This window comes from Acanthochromis polyacanthus, chromosome 7, assembly GCF_021347895.1.
Source record: "Acanthochromis polyacanthus isolate Apoly-LR-REF ecotype Palm Island chromosome 7, KAUST_Apoly_ChrSc, whole genome shotgun sequence".
Lineage (NCBI taxonomy): Eukaryota > Metazoa > Chordata > Actinopteri > Pomacentridae > Acanthochromis > Acanthochromis polyacanthus.
This window is the reverse complement of record NC_067119.1, coordinates 25,232,005-25,245,702: the sequence shown is the minus strand read 5'-3', so window position 1 is coordinate 25,245,702 and position 13,698 is coordinate 25,232,005. Positions and strand designations below refer to the sequence as shown.

At 40.3% G+C, this 13,698-nt stretch overlaps 2 protein-coding genes across 3 annotated transcripts; both read right to left on the bottom strand.

The window, feature by feature from the left end:
• Nucleotides 1-51: 51 nt before the first annotated feature.
• Nucleotides 52-7,484, bottom strand: si:dkey-32e23.4 (dynamin-1-like protein). 2 transcript variants are annotated; one of them, XM_022199900.2, is made up of 18 exons: nt 7,299-7,484; nt 6,710-6,836; nt 6,320-6,461; nt 6,007-6,045; nt 5,757-5,803; nt 5,605-5,676; nt 5,419-5,505; nt 5,089-5,251; nt 4,454-4,574; nt 3,851-4,189; nt 3,335-3,455; nt 3,059-3,214; nt 2,861-2,950; nt 2,657-2,755; nt 2,339-2,455; nt 2,141-2,250; nt 1,852-2,011; nt 52-1,713 (listed from the first exon to the last, which is right to left on the bottom strand). In XM_022199900.2, the coding sequence occupies exons 2-18, from the start codon at nt 6,809-6,811 to the stop codon at nt 1,657-1,659; spliced, it is 2,022 nt and encodes a 673-aa protein (XP_022055592.2). In that variant the 5' UTR covers nt 6,812-6,836; nt 7,299-7,484; the 3' UTR covers nt 52-1,656. The 2 variants fall into 2 exon arrangements, with proteins under 2 accessions (XP_022055592.2, XP_022055594.2); XM_022199902.2 differs by lacking the exon at nt 6,007-6,045.
• Nucleotides 7,485-7,687: 203 nt separating this feature from the next.
• ubl4a (ubiquitin like 4A) lies at nt 7,688-12,819 on the bottom strand. Its single transcript, XM_022199903.2, has 4 exons — nt 12,615-12,819; nt 10,992-11,097; nt 10,644-10,861; nt 7,688-8,349 (listed from the first exon to the last, which is right to left on the bottom strand). The coding sequence occupies exons 1-4, from the start codon at nt 12,660-12,662 to the stop codon at nt 8,242-8,244; spliced, it is 480 nt and encodes a 159-aa protein (XP_022055595.1). The 5' UTR covers nt 12,663-12,819; the 3' UTR covers nt 7,688-8,241.
• Nucleotides 12,820-13,698: the final 879 nt, after the last annotated feature.

Genomic DNA, 13,698 nt, shown 5'->3' with positions numbered 1-13,698 from the left:
GTTACAGCTGCGTTTCATCAATGACACCCAAACAGACGCTTAACTGAACAGTGTCTTTTGTCAGGGTTTAATGAGTCCCTCCACACTCAACAGACCTCATTCAGTAAACATGTACGTATCACAAATATTGGCAGGCAAGAACTCGGAGGCAGTTGACACATGATAATAATATACATTTAAATAATACAAAATATACATTCACTCATACCTCCACACATGCACACTGAACTCACACATGCAGCCTTACGCAGCGTTTTCAGAAAGACCGACTGACTGACTGAAGACAGGAGGAGTCAGAGATACTGCGTGAGAGTCTCGTTAAAGCAAGTCTTCCTGAAAAAGCCTCATTTGCAAGATAAACATTATATTTTTTGAATATGGGAAGAGATTCAGTCTGGGGGGGGAATCTGACTCTCGGAAAGTGGGAACGGCAGATGGGAAAAGATGGATAAACATCAAGCAACATTACATAATGGAATGATGACTGGCACAAAGGCAAATGGCTCTGGCTAAATTAAGAAGTGCTCTTTCAGTTGGGAATACAAAAAAACTCCATGCAGGAGATGTCGGCATGCATACTGAGTCTCTCATTCCTGGCAGCCGGTTGTCTGTATGGTTGGAGAGGGTCGATAATATGGAGAAGGCTTATGTTTCAGGAGTCAAATGGATAATTGGTAAAAAAGAAGCTGGAGATTTTTTTGCTCTGTTATGTGGATCTAAAATCTAAATTCCTTACCCCTAAAAATACCATCTCCCGACATTTTTTTTTTTTTTAACATTTCAATAATAAGAATTCACTAATTGCATGGTATATACACGCAACATACTATAGCTGTTTAACTCAATGTGGGAGTCCTCTAAAAATCACGTAAACAGAAGGAATTATATGTTGGGAATGTTTGGTCGTCTTATAAATGACTACACACAACACTGGGAAGTTAGTGCAGCAGTAAACAGTACAAATGGGCTGATATGTAAATGTGACTCTGGGAAACAAACTGGATATTGATTAGCACTATGGAGCTGGAAAAACAATCTGCAGTCAACCTGTAATTTCTGAAAATGACAGCACTGGGTCTTCAGTGTTGCATTGCAGTTGATTCAGATCAAAATTTCACTCTACTTCTAACTCTGGTGAGCTCTCCAACAAAGGAGATTAAAGATGGAATGTCTAATATAATATACTTTTAGCACCCGCTAAAAGGCCTCAGAGGAAGCCTAATTTTTTGGAAACTATGGAACTGTACAGTCTGGGAAAAAAAAAACCACCCCCGAGAACAACTTAAATACTCGACACATTATATACATTTCACATTTACAACATAAATCTCATGAGCCCACAAAGATTTTTTTCGCAAAAGATTTTGTTCGTGGCTGTGTCCTTCACATTCCAACTTTGCAGTAACACTTTCGGCCTGAGTTTTTAATTAATCTTTCTGTCGTTGTTCACAGTGAAAAGCAACAGCCCCAGTGTGCTGCTCAGGGGAACAGCTGACGGGTAAAAGTAGATCTAAATGTGCTATGATCGTTGGTCCATGAGAAAACAGTGGTACTGTCGCACATCAACACACAGACACTCATACACGCTTTGTCTGCTGTAAACTCACATACACTCATTCTCTCAAACTGTCCTTTGACAAGAGAACTTTCCTCTGGCTACCACAGATGGGTCTCCCGGATCTCAGAGATGATGTTATTGGCTTTTTTCAGCGCCTGAAAAAGGGAAAAGCAGTAGAGAGGCTGGTTAAATTACTGGCTGTAAAATGAGAGAGAGAAAAAAAAAAGAGAAATTACTTGCGGTTCATGACGTTCAGAACCTATTCAGAGAACAAAAGCGTCATCCAATTTTACCTCAAGCATCTGAGCAACCTCAGTCCGCTGCTGTGCCGTGTCCTGTGACTCAATGAGCAGCTCCTGCAGCAGAGGCTGTTTGTAAAGCTGACCGACCAGCTCGCTCTGCAGATGCTCTTTCACATAGTTCACCAGAAAATGCATCACTGTCTTGGGCACACTGCGGACACACAGTCCCAAGAAAGTTTCTAAAGTTAGAAAATCATTATCAGTGACAACAACTCAGCTTCACAATAGACACCAGGGAACGAGCGTGCCCTCAGCTCCTCTGGATTTGTTCCAGTCAAACCTGTCTTGGATGCTTTTGCGGACAATGAGGAAGTAGCACTTGATGAGACGCTGGATGACCTCACAGTCCCTCTGCTCCCTCGCACTCAGCTTGCGGGATACAGGTACCGCCTGGCAGAGAGGGGCAAAGTAAAACGTTGATAGCTGGCAATAAATTAACTCCTAAGTGTTTAGTTCTACTACTAATCCCACCACTCACTGTGTCAAGGAGGTTAATGGCCTGGCCCTTGCTGGGGCTGCCAAAGCCTGTGGCTGGGGCTTTTTCTTCCGCAACCTTCTCATTCTTCCAGCGCTTTCCTCCATCAAGGGCTTCTGCCTGCGAGTAAAAAATCCGTGGATGTCAGAGGGTGAAAGCAATTTTTGCTGAGCCTGGAATTCCACTAAAAACTTTGAGAGGGACTGTAATGTTTAGATGTGGAACATAATGGTTAAGGCTTTACAGAACACTGCTTCTGCTGTTTACTTGCACAGAGTAAATGACAAATCTCAGTATTTGCTGTAAGGTGCAAACAACTACCTGCTGACTGTTGACAGATGCTGAGACCTGCGCTGCATCTGTGAAGTCTGGATGCTTTGTGTTGATGTAGGCGAGCTCTATTGCTACTAAATTGTGTACCTAAAAGGAAAAACACAGAAATAAATACCCCAGACAGTTAAAACGTCTTGGCTGCAGGCTATAATAATGAATATGAAAGATCATCTCAGCTGAGCTGCGGATTACCATGTCATTAGTAATCGGCAAGCGCTTCCTCAACAATCCAGTCACTACTTCCACAATCGAATCGTGCAGCTTGGGAAATCGTAGAAGCTCCTTAAAACCACAAAAACATACATTCTTAATATGGTGTCGTCATAAATAATGCAGCACTGTTTTACAAAATCAGTAAAATGTAAAGTTCTTCACCGTCTCCTGGCTAACCTGAGTGCTGAAGGAGGAGCAGTGCTGGATGATCCTCTGCAGCTCCTCGTGAACGAGCTCCACGCAGCGCATACTGGGCTCCTCTAGGCGCTTAATTTGCCGCTTCACCAGCAGCTCAAAGGATACCTCGGGCACAAATAGCGCTGGCCGTGGACCCTGCAGGCAAAATCACACACAAACATAAACACACCAGCTCTGGTATTTACCCACTACTCTCACAAATGAGACGAATCACTGTTTAATAAACTACACAAGCAGGGGTGAAGATGAGCTTACTGTAGCATTGCGGATGGCAGTGAGGATATCGAGATCAGTCAGTCCTCCCAGGGGGTCGATGGACTGCAAAGTGCGGCCAAAGGTCTCATGGAATATGTAACAGATCCGGGCACCTCCACAGCTGCAGAAGAGACGTGTTCAGCTGTGACACTAATGCTGTTTCTTAGTGCTGTGTGTCAGCAATGGTAATTGTGCTAAAATTAAATGCAGTCAACCAAAAAAAGGTCAATATCTGCTCCTCGCATATTTACATGAATTAATCGCACAGTGATAAGAGAGCTGTGGAGATGAAAGTGCCAACAGAAGGTGCTGATACCACTTCAATTTACACTTACATTACCCTAAGGACATTACCTTCATGACACTGTGCATCAATATAAGTAAAAAGCGGAGTTGCGCAACAGCTGCTGAATGAGTTATAGGAAAAACCTAAGAAAGTTAGAAATAATTTACTAAAACATCATCATTAGAATGCATATTACAATATGAAGGCTTCAACAGTGAAGTCAGACTCACAGCTCTGAAGTCTGTATGTGCCTGGCTGTGCCCTCGATAGTGTTGCAATAATCACTGGCAAACTTGGTGACGATCTGCAGCAGAGTGGCGCTGTGGTCCTCTACTGGCTGACCGTAGCTGTTGAGCCGTGCCTGGTACTGAGAACTCAGAACAGTCACTCGGGTTTTGAGGTCTGGCAGGCAGTCTCGGATGTGGTGCATGAGCAGTCTGCTGAGAGTTTTGGCCAGATAGCGTGAGCCGGCGCGGGACACGAGGGAGGGGTAGTGGCGCTGCAGGAAGGCCTGTTCATCCCTCATTGAGTCCTCCAGGCTCTTTTGGGTATTGATGTCATGTTGGCTCCTGGAAGGAACAACAAGAATGAATGAGAGTTCATTAAGATGAAAAGGACAACAAGACAACAAGATTTCGTGACTTTTTGCACTCCTCTGTTTTTTGTTCCTAAGAGCCCTGTAACAGTAAATTTCTCCTTTGTGAGATCAATAAAGTCTATCTTATCTTATCTTATACCACTTTAATATAAAGCTGAAAACATTACTTCTCTTAAATATAAAGAAAGCAGACCAGGTTTAGATCACCAAAAGTAAGAAGTTAATTATTTCGAACCTGTTAACCACCCCGATAATCCCGAGCCTGACTGGAATGACTCGACCCAGAAGGACCTCCAGTGCATCAGTCCCTGCATCCATCAGGTCCAGCTTGCTGACCACCAGTAGTGTTCGACGACCTGACAGACACACAAACACAGCATTCACAGATCATTTAGTTATCTCTCATCCTGGCAAAGGCGGCAGGAAATGCTACAGTAGGACACAATAGAAAACAAACTAGTGACATGACCCTGATGGACAGGATTTAAAGCCAGCAGGGCAACATTTAGCCACAGATACAGATATCCTAATTCAACACAACAGATATTTCTAGGTCATACTGGCAACATCCCAGCCAATTATTACAGGCACACTATCATTATCGATTCAGCTATTTTTCAGAGTGCATCATGACAGCCCCATTAATTTTGCAAGCAACCACTAACTATCAAGATGCTGTTAACTGTAAAGACTAACGGCCTCAATATCATGAAATGATGGGTTTATAATTATAATACATTCTCCCTGCATATTAAATAATTTAAAATGCATTTCTACTTGAAGCCTGTTATGTAATAAACACAGAGAGACAGGAAACAAAATTAGGATGAAATCTGAGGAGAACAAGTGCCTGTATACAAAATGTCCCACCATCTGGATCAACCTCACGAGCCAATTTCAGTGCATCAGAGGTGGCCAAGTCAGAGTTGGCAGGGGACACTGCAAGGATGAGGGAGTTTGGATTGGAGATGAAGGACAAGATCATCTCTTGCACTTGAGCCTCAATGTCCTCTGGCTGGTCTCCAACAGGAACCTGAGGCAACAACAATGAGAAGTCAGTGTTACAGTAACCACAGCACAGATGCCGCGCTGCTGTGGATCTGTGATGACTACAGATATGCAGTTCAATCAGCATTAATGATTGCTTTGTGCTACTGTGTTTTCGCACAAATGAAAGCCTTGTCAAGTGACTCGGTTTACCTTAGTAATTCCGGGTAAGTCAACTAGCGTGAGATTAAGGACTTTGGGGGAGAAAATCTTCAAATATATTGGCTCAGGACTAATTCCCTGGAAGATATAGAAGTAAGAAAGACAAAAAAGAACATGAGTCTGTGTAAACACATAAGCATAAGGCATCACCAAGTTTACATCAAACCTTTTTCTCACCTTATTGTCTCCTGAGCTGCGTTCAGTCTCTGCTTCAATTTCCTGACGAATTTCCTGAAAATCTGTGAAGATCTGTCAAAAAGGTGAGAGTATGAAGCATCACCTAAACACAGTAACATAATGCAGGTCATTGGAATCTGTAAAATAAATACCTGGTTCTTGCAGTGCAGGAATGTTCCCCATTCTTCAGCTTTGACACCTGAACAAAACAAGAGTGAGTGCAAGCTATTCCGCAGAGAATTCGAATAAATTCAAGATGTAGGACACAATGTCAATTCACTCATGCATAATGTGGGATACATGAAGATGAGAACGAACAAAAAAAACTGTCTGTGAGAGTTCACGAAAGAAACGATGAAGCTAAAACAGAGATTAGTCCATGCAGAGCAAATATAAAGAGACCTGGGTAGCTGTTTTGGGCATTTTGTTTTACCCCATTTCCTGAAAAAGTAATGAAGAAGAAGAAGAGGAAGAAAGATGTTAGCAAAGCGAGACGAAAGATCTACAAAGTCCAGTAGTTAGAAACAGTTAGTGAAAGGGTCATGCCTGTGTGCTAAGGACACATAAACTACTGCAAAGAGTCAACGTGCCTAGACAGAAATAACAAACCACTTCCTATAACCTAACTCCCCAAACTTAATTGTGTGTTTAAAAGAATGTTTACTTCAACTTTACTATGAAACACAAAAACAATAACAGATTCATATTTGGCTACCATTCTCAGTTTTCAGCCTCTCCTGTGGTGGGGCAACATTAAACAGCTGCAACACCAGGGGTCGTCTTGTGACTATTCCTGATCCCCGAGGCAAGAAATCCCGTCCAACCAGGCTCTCCAGCACTGAACTTTTTCCACTGCTCTGTTGTGGCACACAATAAGAGCAATTCAATTCTGATACAGTCATCTGCAAAGTTTATCTCAAGTAGGAGCATGCCCTTCAGAATAGTTTAGTTTATGATCTTATGAAATCAGAATTATAGACACGTTTGTTGACAGAGATCTGACAGCTTCAGTTGCAGCAAGCAGTGACATTGAGATAAAGTTAAACTATAGATAACAGTGAGGTCATTATTATTATTTTACTATTGAGCTTTTTTCCGAGCTAACCTGAGATCCAACCACGACTATCTGAGGTAGTTGTACGATCTCTGCGCCCACAGTGAGAAAAACTTCCTGCAGCCGGTTGATGGTGGGAATCAGAGTCTCCATCCTTCCAATAGACTGGTCACTCTTACTATGGGGGGAAACAAAACAAGCATGAATTCACAGGGAGAAAGCACAGCAATTCGTGTAACTGAGGTGACTCCAAAGATCTAACACTTTCTAAGTAGAGATACAGTTCCCAGAAGTCCAATTAGACTGAAGCTGGCTGACTCCTGTTTGCTTCACCAATTGAACAGTGGTCCTGATGAGAGGGGAGTAACGCCCCGGCACCAGCGAGACCAACACCGAGCCGACTCATCCCAGATCATACACTAGCTTAAAGAAGGATTTTAAGATGAAACATGTCTACTAGTTATCGGGAACAGCACTCACATCAGGTATCATTTAAAATAGTAATTAACTGTAGCAGCAGAGGCCGAGAGACTCAATAATATCTGCTAACGCTAGCTTGCTAAAGCTTATTGGTAGAGGCAGGAAGTGAAAGACTGATAGCTTTGTGCTAACGCTAGCAAAACAGATGCTCCATTCTGACCTTGTCGGTGTTCAGCAAAAACCTCTTTTTATCCAACTTGTCTGTCCTTCATTCTTTGTAGAAAAGCGTCAAAAATACGGCATTTTACACGAGCTATTATCTAAAATAAGCGGCACAAGACACAAACCGTCGTCCACCACATAGGCGGGCACTGTATTACTCTCCCTCGATCTGATTGGTCATAACATACGACTCATGAGCTCTTCTGTTGTGCGATTGGGTCACACGAAACAATCCAGCGTTTGGTCCCGCCTCCAAATGAGAAATCCTTTTTCATTTTCCCCTTCCAACCACATTCTTAATGCAAAAAAAGTTAAATACCATCACTGTCAACCCTCATCACTTTTAAGAGTTAGCATAAATTAAATATCACTCAGTACAAAAGGAAAGATTTTTTTGTGTGTGTTTTAATGTCTGTATATATAAACATAATATTTACAAATCATACAATGGCCATCAGTAAGTAACGGGATAAAATGTGTATTACCTTCTCACATTTGGTTAACAGAAAACACGCTGTCACCATTCAACACAGATATTACTAATAAATACCCTCCAGTAGAAGTTAGTGTCCCCTGGGATTCGTAGCAGCCAGAGATCATGTGAAAACAACAGCATAAATGGATTCCTTTGTACTCACAATATTATGTGATCAGGTCTTGAGTCATTACTTCACCATCAATAACAAGGGCCAGTTCAAAGTGGCCAAGTTTTCTTATCCAAGTCCTCTATACGTGGATAAGAAAGCCCTATTGCTGAGATAATCAACAGTCAGTGTAATCCAGCTTCATTCGGCCACTGATTAGGCACACACCAGGGGCTCTTTGCAACACAATTGATATTGTATTTTCCATGGTCTCACACTCTAAACACTGTATGCATCTCCAAGCACTGAGCGCTTCTTAAAAAAACAATCAGAAAAAGCAGTTTCAAGCAGGCATTCTTAGTCCATGTATGAGGTGTCCATGCCCTCGCCCTCTGGGTGAAGAAGTCTTCCTGCCAAGCGTTCAATGTCATCAAGGCTCAGCTGTCGAAGGGAACGTTCATAGTCCTGGAAGGATAGCAAATTGCAAAACAGCAGATTAAAATATCTGACTATACTTATTTAAAGCATGCTATATTTGAGGAGAAATTGCTCTATTTTTAATGAGGCATTGAGGACTCTTCTTACAAGTAGTTTAAGTCTATGTCAATGCAGACCTGAAACTAAACCACAAACATTACATATTTGGAGTTGAAATGCCTACAAAAGACAAGTTTGACCTCATAGAGTCTGTGACAGTTTACTAATTTAGTAGCTGGATCACTCAGCTTGTGTCTCTCTCAAATACGAAGGTCTTAGTCTCTCAGTCCAAAACTAATGGTGTATTACCAGAGACCCTAACCAATTTGGCAAATCATAGATTTCCAAGTTTATCATGGAGAAGTTGTTACGACACCAGCAAATTACATACGCGATAAGTTGGGAAAATCTCTAGACAACTGCAGCAACTGTATGAGCTGTGAGGTTTCACTTCAATGCGTGATGAACAATTGTTAGACATCCGTATGACTTCTATTTACAGGTTCTAGAAAAAGTATTTGCACATTTGTTAATGTTGGCTGCTGGCTTTCCACATTGTTGTTCTTCTGATCTAGCTCAAATGACATACAGTATTCCATTGATCTATAGGCCGCCCCTTGATTGTAATTATCTGATAAAAAATTACATTATCACAAAGTAATTACCAATTTTATGACATTACAAACTTTGCCTGAATACTATTAAATGACCAGCACATTGGACTGTCAGATATGCAGAGCCTCAAATGAAAACTTCCTCTGGGTTTGCAACTGTCTTGGCTGTGATTGGATGAGACACTGAAATGTTTGGGGGTTAATAGCCTAATACAATGTTTAATGACTAAAATGGAAACAAAAGAACAACATTTATAGTAAAAGGACAAGAGACAAAAGATTAAGGACCCATTGAACACTCTATTGACAACTTTGAACTCTGAGTTGATAATCCTGAGATGAAAAACTCAAAAGTTTTCGTCCAGAGGAGCTGATCAGACTTAAAATTCTAAGTTCACGTGCACATGTGTGATTAGCAAAGTTCAAATACTACCAATTCACCATAGCAATTGGTAAATAAATAGAAGACTATCAATTTTCATCCACTGCAGATAGAAGGGTGTCAGCCTGCACTGAAAAGAAGAAAACGATAAATAAGTTAACAATTATAGATTTTATTCAGCATTTCTTTAATAGATGAAGAAGTGCTTCAATCCTACTCTATGTTACATCACATTTTTAAACATTTAAAAACCTGTAACCCGATTGCAGCAAAGTGTTGGTAACAACAGAAAAATAAATCAAATATATATGAAGTGGTGTTTTATGGAACCTGTGTTTGTGATAATCCTATTCAGTAATAACGATTTTAGTGATAAAAATGCATCTAGGTTAAAAGAGAATTTACATTTACGATTTCTATTCTTGCTGAAATGCATTTAATTACTACATTTAAACATGTTGTAAATGAAAAAAAATTGTAACTGAAACGCTGTCAAAGTGAAATGGGACTCTGTATGCAGGCTTTATTCAAAAACTTCACGCTTCAGGCCAAAACTATAAGGTGGATTATTCCATTTTTATAAATATTATTGCAGCTCCACTACAATCATCATTACTCAGCTATACAGTATTCACATAATCTCAAATGTAATATAACTATGAAAGGAATGATCTATCAGTCCTGCCAGTCACAATATCGAAAACTATTATTCACAGTTTTATGTGCCTAAAGCATCATTTTAAACAGCCGATTCTACAGGCATGCACACAAAGTGTTTCAGTACCAACTGACAACATCAAAGTTGTCTTAATGTCCTCAGAATCACAATGCCATAAAGAAGCACTTCATTTGAGCTGACAATTACCCCACAGGGCATCATATTTGATGACCAAATGATCATAACTGTGGTAACGTCAGTAAAGACGAGTCTTTTAACAAACTAAAACTATTCAGCAGGGATTTTAATCTCCTCCCAATGTAAATTTGTTATGTGCAATTTGTTATGGATTGTATGGATGAAGAAACAAAACCGAGTCAGATAGTTCCCTCAGGCTCACCAGAAGAGGAGGAGACCAAGAGAAACTCAGATATTAAGGAAAACTTGCCAAGGAGGTGGTTAGCTTCACAGATTAAATTAACGCAGAAACTCAGAGAGTTTAAGCCGTGTCTCTTTATGGAACAGGACACACTTATTACCTCTCAAATGAGGTTTAACACACTTTCTGGAATTCCTGCATGCAAACATTTCGCTTTGCCAAGAAGCAAAAGATGTCACATTTACATACCTTAATAAGCTGTTCGTGGACTTTAGCTGCATCTGCTGGACTGAAGTGTCTGGCGAGTATAGTGGACACAGTCTGCCACACTGCTCCTTGTGTGCTACTGCTGCTGCCACTGCTGCCGGCAGCCATCCCTGAAGCTCCAGTCCTCTCTCCCACAGGACGGATTACCAGATTCAATTTAGCCTCTGGCCCAATGGAGTAATCACTCAGTCTGTGTTCATCTGAGAAAGTAAATATAATTCACCATAATTAAAATGATAAACATTTGAAGCATGTAGAAGATAAGTGGTGGATCTAACAATTACAGCTATGCTAAAAAGTGATCAAACACTTGACTATTGGAAAATGTACCTGCAAGTGCTTTCCCTTTGTAGAGTAACCGCTGCTGGTTTGCTGGTATATTAAGACGTTCAGACACAAGCTCCTTTACTGTGGAGACTTTTTCATCTTCAGTCACCTGGAAGATTAACAACACAAGCATGTAGTCACTCTCATCATCGAAATACACAGCACAAAGGTGTAAGAAGATTGTAAAAAATCTAAATTCTTGGCTTCTTTGATAACCCTTTTCCCTAAAACTCAAACAGTAAATGTTTAGTAACTTAAAAGTGTTAATATTTTCTGAAAAGTGCTGTAAATGTAGTCAGTTTTGGGCAGTTACAGTGTAGGTGGGCATTATTTTATTTTTAGAGCAGAGTTTGGAAAGAAATCTTTGACATCTAAAAGCAGAGTCATGATGGTGCTGCGGTACATACAGGCTATGATCGCTCGGATTTCTCCATCAGGGTTCTTCAACAAGTCATTTTTCAGCAGAGTCATGTCTCTGCTGAATACAAAATTTAGTGTGGTTTGAATCCCTCCTCATCTGATACACATGTTGATTGCTTAAAAACTGCCTGTGCTAAAGATTAAAGGCAACATTATCAAGTATATAATTAACCCTAAATTAACCTTAGACCAATTTAGCAGCATACCAATTACACTACAAAAAACAAGTGTTATCTACACACATACTACACTGATGAATTTTTCTTTATTCAGCAGGCTGTGCTGTGGATGTTTTGACATGTACGTGGCCTGGTATACCCCCAGTCTGTGCCTCAGATGTTATCACTGTAAAACAAGAGGTACAAACTGGGGCTTAGACTAGTCCACAGGAAGCAAACTACGTCACAAACTGATGACAACAGCGCAAACAACTTCTTCTTAGGTAACACCGTACTGACCTAATGAAAACATTTTCCTAAGATACTGATTTATTGACGCATTCGCCAAGAGACTTCCCTTTTCTAAAAGAGCAACCAAATAAGGACTTGAGAGAGCTCCAGACAGCTGCTGAGTCTCAAAGTGGCAAGTTAGAAGAGAGAATTTAAAGGAGAAAGTCTGGTAACGTTACATCTTATAGCAAATAGTTAGACCTTTTTGGGCATTTCTTTGCTCCTATTCACATCAGAGAGCACTGAACAACAATTTTTAGCCATGTTTATTATGTTTACTACAGCACAAAGCCACTTTCAACACTGTTTTTCATACAGTTCCTCCATAATACGTGTTCTGTCTTAATGATATGGGTATTCTGTCCTGCCAAAGTACTTGTCTTTTAACGGTCTTTAAATGAATATAGTTTTAGTTCACTAGGTACCCTGCATGTAGAATTCGGACAACAATAAAGTTAACTTGAGAAACGTAAGATTTACAGTTCGTTTGAAATGACGCGGCTAGCATGCTAGCTACAGTAACGTCAATTCAAAACGGATAAACTATCCGTCTGTACAACTGACTCATTTAACCTACGCTCTGCGGTGTTAGACAACTTATTTTGACACCCAAGAATCACACGTACGGTTGCTTCCCCTACAGGTAGCTCAGCATGTGACATGACAACCGCTACCGGCTGAGCGACTAGCTAACGCTAAGTTAGCATAGTGCAGATCATAATTGTCAGTTAGCTTAGCTCGGCGTTGCTTAACTCACCTGGACGCTGCACTCTTTTCCTTGAAGCGGTTTCACGGTAAGAATCATTTTGGAATATGCTCAACAAAACACAACCACACTGTACGTTTAAAAGAAGAGTGACAATATCTACCCAAAGCAATGCTACTTTGTTACTTAGCGGAAAGCACAGTGGTTCTTCTCTCGTTAACAGCCCATCTTCTTCTGTTGCAGCTGCGCACTGCTCTTAGTTTCCTCTGCCGCCCCTCTCTGGCCGGAGAGTGGTACTGCAGCTGAGGGCAGCACAAAACAGAAAGGCAAATTATTTTGTCTGTCCTACTTGGAATGGCCCCAGCGTAATTAAATATTAAAAGGCAAAAAGAGAGAGGTATTAGTAGTAATATTATTACAAATCCTAGGTTAGATTTTGATTTTCTCTGGGATTTACACAGGGTACCGATTTAAAAATAAATGAATGGGATTGACTTTGCTTGTGTGATGTTGAGCAAATGTGTGGGCCTTTTTAATTCATTATTTCCTATCATCATTAAGTTCACTGAGTCTGACTTTCACCACAACTACTTTTAAAACATTTTAACTTTACAGCCACTACAATTGATGTCCTCATTTATTTGCACGGACCATGTAGCTGTTAATGGACTTAAGAAATCTAAAATATTATAAAAGAAATATAGAATAATGGAAAATAAATAAATCGTATATTATCCTCATTGAGAATTCAAGGAATCCTTGGATTGTTATGTGTCTTTGTGTAGAGTTGTCTTTGAGCTCTAAATGGGTCAGGTTAACCTCTATAATTATTAACATTGTAAGGTGTTAGCCAGAATATTTCAATTAGTTAGGTTACTCTCCATAATTGAAAACACTGTAGGGTCTTAGCCTTAATATTTATTATAATCAAATAAAGCTGTATCCTATTTTATTTCATTTTGTAGGGGTTTAACCCTAAATGTTTAAATTACTCAGGCGATTTGACGGCATAAATAACACTGGAGGGTCTTAACCTCAATATCACAACTTGTTATATCAATTCATAACCCCAGTATTATTTTTCTAACCGACTGGAAAGCACTTTAAATGTGCAATATAAATAAAGCTGACATGA

Bases quoted from the DNA above. Each gene is read 5' to 3' on its own strand.
- si:dkey-32e23.4 (XM_022199900.2), bottom strand. From the start codon at position 6,811: ATGGAGACTCTGATTCCCACCATCAACCGGCTGCAGGAAGTTTTTCTC. The intron at 5,252-5,418 runs GTAAACCGAGTC...TTGTTGCCTCAG, and splicing joins ACTTACCCGGAATTACTAAG to GTTCCTGTTGGAGACCAGCC. The intron at 2,251-2,338 runs GTGAGTGGTGGG...CCTCTCTGCCAG, and splicing joins CCATTAACCTCCTTGACACA to GCGGTACCTGTATCCCGCAA.
- ubl4a (XM_022199903.2), bottom strand. From the start codon at position 12,662: ATGATTCTTACCGTGAAACCGCTTCAAGGAAAAGAGTGCAGCGTCCAG. The intron at 11,098-12,614 runs GTGAGTTAAGCA...TTAATCTTCCAG, and splicing joins GAAAAGAGTGCAGCGTCCAG to GTGACTGAAGATGAAAAAGT. The intron at 8,350-10,643 runs GTATGTAAATGT...CTATCCTTCCAG, and splicing joins TCCACGAACAGCTTATTAAG to GACTATGAACGTTCCCTTCG.